Source organism: Procambarus clarkii, chromosome 11 (genome assembly GCF_040958095.1).
Source record: "Procambarus clarkii isolate CNS0578487 chromosome 11, FALCON_Pclarkii_2.0, whole genome shotgun sequence".
Taxonomy (NCBI): Eukaryota; Metazoa; Arthropoda; class Malacostraca; order Decapoda; family Cambaridae; genus Procambarus; species Procambarus clarkii.
Genome location: NC_091160.1, coordinates 26,811,035 through 26,818,979, shown reverse-complemented (window position 1 = coordinate 26,818,979; position 7,945 = coordinate 26,811,035). Strand labels below are relative to the sequence as shown.

The 7,945-nt window shown below is 57.0% G+C and overlaps 1 protein-coding gene across 1 annotated transcript; it reads right to left on the bottom strand.

Annotated features, from left to right (window-relative positions):
• Window positions 1–368: 368 nt before the first annotated feature.
• Window positions 369–4,268, bottom strand: LOC138363611 (serine/arginine repetitive matrix protein 1-like). Its single transcript, XM_069322977.1, has 2 exons — window positions 3,996–4,268; window positions 369–1,442 (listed from the first exon to the last, which is right to left on the bottom strand). Exons 1-2 carry the CDS (start codon window positions 4,266–4,268, stop codon window positions 369–371), a joined length of 1,347 nt encoding a protein of 448 aa, XP_069179078.1.
• Window positions 4,269–7,945: the final 3,677 nt, after the last annotated feature.

The window sequence follows — 7,945 nt, the reverse complement described above, 5'->3', positions numbered from 1 at the left end:
TTAGTTCCCCCACACGCGTATGTAAATTGTTAATGTCATTAAATACGAGGCGGTTTAGCTTAAAGGAAAACATAAATGAACGAGACAAAGTGTTTCGTTTTACTTTATTCTGGACATGAGGTTGCTTTAAAGACGAAGTTTTGAAGTAACTTAATCATTCTGGAACTTGTTGGAGAAGTTGTGATCAGTGTAGCACCCGGGATTGGTCCAGAGGATGACACGAGGGAGGGTCCCTGCTTCACGGCCTCACTCATAACTGGAACAATGACGTTGTTCTCCAGTGTTGGTGAAGGGTGACACTCCCTGTTCGGCGAGTGTCTCCTGGAGGGCGACTGTTTCCTGGAGGGCGACTGTTTCCTGGAGGGTGACTATTTCCTGGAGGGCGACTGTTTCCTAGAGGGCGAGTGTCTCATGGAGGGCGACTGTTTCCTGGAGGGTGACTGTTTCCTGGAGGGCGACTGTTTCCTGGAGGGTGACTGTTTCCTGGAGGACGACTGTTTCCTGGAGGGCGACTGTTTCCTAGAGGGCGAGTGTCTCCTGGAGGGCGACTGTTTCCTGGAGGGCGACTGTTTCCTGGAGGGCGACTGTTTCCTGGAGGGTGACTGTTTCCTGGAGGGCGACTGTTTCCTGGAGGGCGACTGTTTCCTAGAGGGCGAGTGTCTCCTGGAGGGCGACTGTTTCCTGGAGGGCGACTGTTTCCTGGAGGGTGACTGTTTCCTGGAGGGCGACTGTTTCCTAGAGGGCGACTGTTTCCTGGAGGGCGACTGTTTCCTGGAGGGCGACTGTTTCCTGGAGGGCGACTGTTTCCTGGAGGGCGACTGTTTCCTAGAGGGCGACTGTTTCCTGGAGGGCGACTGTTTCCTGGTGGGCGACTGTTTCCTGGTGGGCGACTGTTTCCTGGAGGGCGACTGTTTCCTGGAGGGCGACTGTTTCTTGGAGGGCGACTGTTTCCTGGAGGGCGACTGTTTCCTGGAGGGCGACTGTTTCCTAGAGGGCGACTGTTTCCTGGAGGGCGACTGTTTCCTAGAGGGCGACTGTTTCCTAGAGGGCGACTGTTTCCTGGAGGGCGACTGTTTCCTGGAGGGCGACTGTTTCCTAGAGGGCGACTGTTTCCTAGAGGGCGACTGTTTCCTGGAGGGCGACTGTTTCCTAGAGGGCGACTGTTTCCTAGAGGGCGACTGTTTCCTGGAGGGCGACTGTTTCCTAGAGGGCGACTGTTTCCTAGAGGGCGACTGTTTCCTGGAGGGCGACTGTTTCCTGGAGGGCGACTGTTTCCTAGAGGGCGACTGTTTCCTGGAGGGCGACTGTTTCCTGGAGGGCGACTGTTTCCTGGAGGGCGACTGTTTCCTAGAGGGCGACTGTTTCCTGGAGGGCGACTGTTTCCTGGTGGGCGACTGTTTCCTGGTGGGCGACTGTTTCCTGGCAACCCGTTCTCGCACTTGCTAATAGTCAATATTGACTTATTTAATAAGTGCATATGTGACATACTAATTAGTTGTGAATATTTTAGTTTATCTTGAAAAGCTTCATAGAAAACACCGACCTCACCTAACCTTCTTAGTATATTAAGATAAGTATCATATTGCTTCTAAATTACAATTATTACTTAACCTATACCGTTGATAGGGTCAGTAATAATTATAAATATGAAGCAATAAGATGTTTTCTTAACATAATAAGAAGGTTAGGTGAGGTCGGTGTTTTCTATGAAGCTTTTCAAGATTAACTTAAATATTCACAACCAATTAGTATGTCACATATGCACTTATTAAATAAGCCAATATTGACTATAAGCAAGTGTGAGAACGGGTTGTTCCTGTTGGGCGACTATTTCCTGGTGGGCGAGTGTTTCCTGGTGGGCCAGTGTTTCTTGGTGGGCCAGTGTTTCCTGGTGGGCCAGTGTTTCCTGGTGGGCCAGTGTTTCCTGGTGGGCCAGTGTTTCCTGGAGGGGGAAAGTGTTTCCTGGTGGGCCAGTGTTTCCTGGTGGGCGAGTGTTTCCTGTTGGGCCAGTGTTTCCTGGTGGGCCAGTGTTTCCTGGTGGGCGAGTGTTTCCTGTTGGGCCAGTGTTTCCTGGTGGGCGAGTGTTTCCTGGTGGGCCAGTGTTTCCTGGTGGGCCAGTGTTTCCTGGTGGGCCAGTGTTTCCTGGTGGGCCAGTGTTTCCTGGTGGACCAGTGTTTCCTGGTGGGCGAGTGTTTCCTGGTGGGCCAGTGTTTCCTGGTGGGCCAGTGTTTCCTGGTGGGCCAGTGTTTCCTGGAGGGGGAAAGTGTTTCCTGGTGGGCCAGTGTTTCCTGGTGGGCCAGTGTTTCCTGTTGGGCCAGTGTTTCCTGGTGGGCGAGTGTTTCCTGGTGGGCCAGTGTTTCCTGGTGGGCCAGTGTTTGTTGGAGGGGGCAAGTGTTTCCTGGTGGACCAGTGTTTCCTGGTGGGCGAGTGTTTCCTGGTGGGCCAGTGTTTCCTGGTGGGCCAGTGTTTCCTGGTGGGCCAGTGTTTCCTGGTGGGCCAGTGTTTCCTGGTGGGCCAGTGTTTCCTGGAGGGGGAAAGTGTTTCCTGGTGGGCCAGTGTTTCCTGGTGGGCCAGTGTTTCCTGTTGGGCCAGTGTTTCCTGGTGGGCGAGTGTTTCCTGGTGGGCCAGTGTTTCCTGGTGGGCCAGTGTTTGTTGGAGGGGGCAAGTGTTTCCTGGTGGACCAGTGTTTCCTGGTGGGCCAGTGTTTCCTGGTGGGCCAGTGTTTCCTGGTGGGCCAGTGTTTCCTGGAGGGGGCAAGTGCTTCCTGGTGGGCCAGTGTTTCCTGGAGGGGGCAAGTGTTTCCTGGAGGGGGCAAGTGTTTCCTGGTGGGCCAGTGTTCCTGGTGGGCCAGTGTTTCCTGGTGGGCGAGTGTTTCCTGGTGGGCCAGTGTTTCCTGGTTGGCCAGTGTTTCCTGGTGGGCCAGTGTTTCCTGGTGGGCCAGTGTTTCCTGGTTGGCCAGTGTTTCCTGGAGAGGGCAAGTGTTTCCTGGTGGGCCAGTGTTTCCTGGTGGGCCAGTGTTTCCTGGAGGGGGCAAGTGTTTCCTGGTGGGCCAGTGTTTCCTGGTGGGCGAGTGTTTCCTGGTGGGCCAGTGTTTCCTGGTGCGCCAGTGATTCCTGGTGGGCCAGTGTTTCCTGGTGGGCCAGTGTTTCCTGGAGGGGGAAAGTGTTTCCTGGTGGGCGAGTGTTTCCTGGTGGGCCAGTGTTTCCTGTTGGGCCAGTGTTTCCTGGTGGGCGAGTGTTTCCTGGTGGGCCAGTGTTTCCTGGTGGGCCAGTGTTTGCTGGAGGGGGCAAGTGTTTCCTGGTGGGCCAGTGTTTCCTGGTGGGCCAGTGTTTCCTGGTGGGCCAGTGTTTCCTGGTGGGCCAGTGTTTCCTGGTGGGCCAGTGTTTTCTGGTGGGCCAGTGTTTCCTGGAGGGGGCAAGTGTTTCCTGGTGGGCCAGTGTTTCCTGGAGGGGGCAAGTGTTTCCTGGAGGGGGCAAGTGTTTCCTGGTGGGCCAGTGTTTCCTGGTGGGCCAGTGTTTCCTGGTGGGCGAGTGTTTCCTGGTGGGCCAGTGTTTCCTGGTTGGCCAGTGTTTCCTGGTGGGCCAGTGTTTCCTGGTGGGCCAGTGTTTCCTGGAGGGGGCAAGTGTTTCCTGGAGGGGGCAAGTGTTTCCTGGTGGGCCAGTGTTTCCTGTTGGGCCAGTGTTTCCTGGTGGGCCAGTGTTTCCTGTTGGGCCAGTGTTTCCTGGTGGGCCAGTGTTTCCTGGTGGGCCAGTGTTTCCTGGTGGGCCAGTGTTTCCTGGAGGGGGCAAGTGTTTCCTGGAGGGGGCAAGTGTTTCCTGGTGGGCCAGTGTTTCCGGGTGGGCCAGTGTTTCCTGGAGGGGGCAAGTGTTTCCTGGAGGGGGCAAGTGTTTCCTGGTGGGCCAGTGTTTCCTGGAGGGGGCAAGTGTATCCTGGAGGGGCAAGTGTTTCCTGGTGGGGGCAAGTGTATCCTGGAGGGGCAAGTGTTTCCTAGTGACCGAGTGTTTACTGGTGGCCGAGTCTTTGCTGGTGGCCGAGTGTTTCCTGGTGGGCGAGTGTTCCATGGTGGGCGAGTGATTCCTTGTAGTCGAGTGTTTCATGGTGGGCGAGTGTTTCCTGGTGGGCGAGTGTTTCCTGGTGGGCGACTGTTTTCTGGTGGGCGACTCTTTTCTGGTGGGTGAGTGTTTCCAGGTGGGGGAGTGTTTTGTGGTGGGCGAGTGTTTCCTTGTGAACGAGTGTTTCCTGGTGGGTAAGTGTTTCCAGGTGGGCATGTGTTTCCTGGTGGAAGAGTGTTTTCTGGTGGGCGAGTGTTTCCTAGTGGGCGAGTGTTTCCTTGTGGGCGAGTGTTTCCTGGTGGGCGAGGGTTTCCAGATGGGCGGGAGTTTCCTGGTGGACGAGAGTTTCCTGGTGGGCCAGTGTTTCCTGGTGGGCCAGTGTTTCCTGGTGGACCAGTGTTTCCTGGTGGGCCAGTGTTTCCTGGTGGGCCAGTGTTTCCTGGTGGGCCAGTGTTTCCTGGTGGGCCAGTGTTTCTTGCTGGGCCAGTGTTTCCTGGTGGGCCAGTGTTTCTTGCAGGGCCAGTGTTTCCTGGTGGGCCAGTGTTTCCTGGTGGGACAGTGTTTCCTGGTGGGCGAGTGTTTCCTGGTGAGCCAGTGTTTCCTGGTTGGCCAGTGTTTCCTGGTGGGCCAGTGTTTCCTGGAGGGGGCAAGTGTTTCCTGGTGGGCCAGTGTTTCCTGGTGGGCCAGTGTTTCCTGGTGGGCCAGTGTTTCCTGGTGGGCCAGTGTTTCCTGGAGGGGGCAAGTGTTTCCTGGTGGGCCAGTGTTTCCTGGAGGGGGCAAGTGTTTCCTGGAGGGGGCAAGTGTTTCCTGGTGGGCCAGTGTTTCCTGGTGGGCCAGTGTTTCCTGGTGGGCGAGTGTTTCCTGGTGGGCCAGTGTTTCCTGGTTGGCCAGTGTTTCCTGGTGGGCCAGTGTTTCCTGGTGGGCCAGTGTTTCCTGGTGGGCCAGTGTTTCCTGGAGGGGGCAAGTGTTTCCTGGTGGGCCAGTGTTTCCTGGTGGGCCAGTGTTTCCTGGAGGGGGCAAGTGTTTCCTGGAGGGGGCAAGTGTTTCCTGGTGGGCCAGTGTTTCCTGGTGGGCAAGTGTTTCCTGGAGGGGGCAAGTGTTTCCTGGAGGGGGCAAGTGTTTCCTGGTGGGCCAGTGTTTCCTGGAGGGGGCAAGTGTATCCTGGAGGGGCAAGTGTTTCCTGGAGGGGGCAAGTGTATCCTGGAGGGGCAAGTGTTTCCTAGTGGCCGAGTGTTTACTGGTGGCCGAGTCTTTGCTGGTGGCCGAGTGTTTCCTGGTGGGCGAGTGTTCCATGGTGGGCGAGTGATTCCTTGTAGTCGAGTGTTTCATGGTGGGCGAGTGTTTCCTGGTGGGCGAGTGTTTCCTGGTGGGCGACTGTTTTCTGGTGGGCGACTCTTTTCTGGTGGGTTAGTGTTTCCAGGTGGGGGAGTGTTTTGTGGTGGGCGAGTGTTTCCTTGTGAACGAGTGTTTCCTGGTGGGTAAGTGTTTTCTGGTGAGCGAGTGTTTCCTTGTGGGCGAGTGTCTCCTGGTGGGCGAGTGTTTCCAGGTGGGCAAGTGTTTCCTGGTGGAAGAGTGTTTCCTGGTGGGCGAGTGTTTCCTAGTGGGCGAGTGTTTCCTTGTGGGCGAGTGTTTCCTGGTGGGCGAGGGTTTCCAGATGGGCGGGAGTTTCCTGGTGGACGAGAGTTTCCTGGTGGGCCAGTGTTTCCTGGTGGGCCAGTGTTTCCTGGTGGACCAGTGTTTCCTGGTGGGCGAGTGTTTCCTGGTGGGCCAGTGTTTCCTGGTGGGCCAGTGTTTCCTGGAGGGGGAAAGTGTTTCCTGGTGGGCCAGTGTTTCCTGGTGGGCCAGTGTTTCCTGTTGGGCCAGTGTTTCCTGTTGGGCGAGTGTTTCCTGGTGGGCCAGTGTTTCCTGGAGGGGGAAAGTGTTTCCTGGTGGGCCAGTGTTTCCTGGTGGGCCAGTGTTTCCTGTTGGGCCAGTGTTTCCTGGTGGGCGAGTGTTTCCTGGTGGCCCAGTGTTTCCTGGTGGGCCAGTGTTTGTTGGAGGGGGCAAGTGTTTCCTGGTGGACCAGTGTTTCCTGGTGGGCGAGTGTTTCCTGGTGGGCCAGTGTTTCCTGGTGGGCCAGTGTTTCCTGGTGGGCCAGTGTTTCCTGGTGGGCCAGTGTTTGTTGGAGGGGGCAAGTGTTTCCTGGTGGGCCAGTGTTTCCTGGTGGGCCAGTGTTTCCTGGTGGGCCAGTGTTTCCTGGTGGGCCAGTGTTTCCTGGAGGGGGCAAGTGTTTCCTGGTGGGCCAGTGTTTCCTGGAGGGGGCAAGTGTTTCCTGGAGGGGGCAAGTGTTTCCTGGTGGGCCAGTGTTTCCTGGTGGGCCAGTGTTTCCTGGTGGGCGAGTGTTTCCTGGTTGGCCAGTGTTTCCTGGAGGGGGCAAGTGTTTCCTGGTGGGCCAGTGTTTCCTGGTGGGCCAGTGTTTCCTGGAGGGGGCAAGTGTTTCCTGGTGGGCCAGTGTTTCCTGGTGGGCGAGTGTTTCCTGGTGGGCCAGTGTTTCCTGGTGGGCCAGTGATTCCTGGTGGGCCAGTGTTTCCTGGTGGGCCAGTGTTTCCTGGAGGGGGAAAGTGTTTCCTGGTGGGCCAGTGTTTCCTGGTGGCCCAGTGTTTCCTGTTGGGCCAGTGTTTCCTGGTGGGCGAGTGTTTCCTGGTGGGCCAGTGTTTCCTGGTGGGCCATTGTTTGCTGGAGGGGGCAAGTGTTTCCTGGTGGGCCAGTGTTTCCTGGTGGGCCAGTGTTTCCTGGTGGGCCAGTGTTTCCTGGTGGGCCAGTGTTTCCTGGAGGGGGCAAGTGTTTCCTGGTGGGCCAGTGTTTCCTGGAGGGGGCAAGTGTTTCCTAGAGGGGGCAAGTGTTTCCTGGTGGGCCAGTGTTTCCTGGTGGGCCAGTGTTTCCTGGTGGGCGAGTGTTTCCTGGTGGGCCAGTGTTTCCTGGTTGGCCAGTGTTTCCTGGTGGACCAGTGTTTCCTGGTGGGCCAGTGTTTCCTGGTGGGCCAGTGTTTCCTGGAGGGGGCAAGTGTTTCCTGGTGGGCCAGTGTTTCCTGGTGGGCCAGTGTTTCCTGGAGGGGGCAAGTGTTTCCTGGAGGGGGCAAGTGTTTCCTGGTGGGCCAGTGTTTCCTGGTGGGCCAGTGTTTCCTGGAGGGGGCAAGTGTTTCCTGGAGGGGGCAAGTGTTTCCTGGTGGGCCAGTGTTTCCTGGAGGGGGCAAGTGTATCCTGGAGGGGCAAGTGTTTCCTGGAGGGGGCAAGTGTATCCTGAAGGGGCAAGTGTTTCCTAGTGGCCGAGTGTTTACTGGTGGCCGAGTCTTTGCTGGTGGCCGAGTGTTTCCTGGTGGGCGAGTGTTCCATGGTGGGCGAGTGATTCCTTGTAGTCGAGTGTTTCATGGTGGGCGAGTGTTTCCTGGTGGGCGAGTGTTTCCTGGTGGGCGACTGTTTTCTGGAGGGCGACTCTTTTCTGGTGGGTGAGTGTTTCCAGGTGGGGGAGTGTTTTATGGTGGGCGAGTGTTTCCTTGTGAACGAGTGTTTCCTGGTGGGTAAGTGTTTTCTGGTGAGCGAGTGTTTCCTTGTGGGCGAGTGTCTCCTGGTGGGCGAGTGTTTCCCGGTGGGCATGTGTTTCCTGGTGGAAGAGTGTTTCCTGGTGGGCGAGTGTTTCCTAGTGGGCGAGTGTTTCCTTGTGGGCGAGTGTTTCCTGGTGGGCGAGGGTTTCCAGATGGGCGGGAGTTTCCTGGTGGACGAGAGTTTCCTGGTGGGCCAGTGTTTCCTGGTGGGCCAGTGTTTCCTGGTGGACCAGTGTTTCCTGGTGGGCCAGTGTTTCCTGGTGGGCCAGTGTTTCCTGGTGGGCCAGTGTTTCCTGGTGGGCCAGTGTTTCTT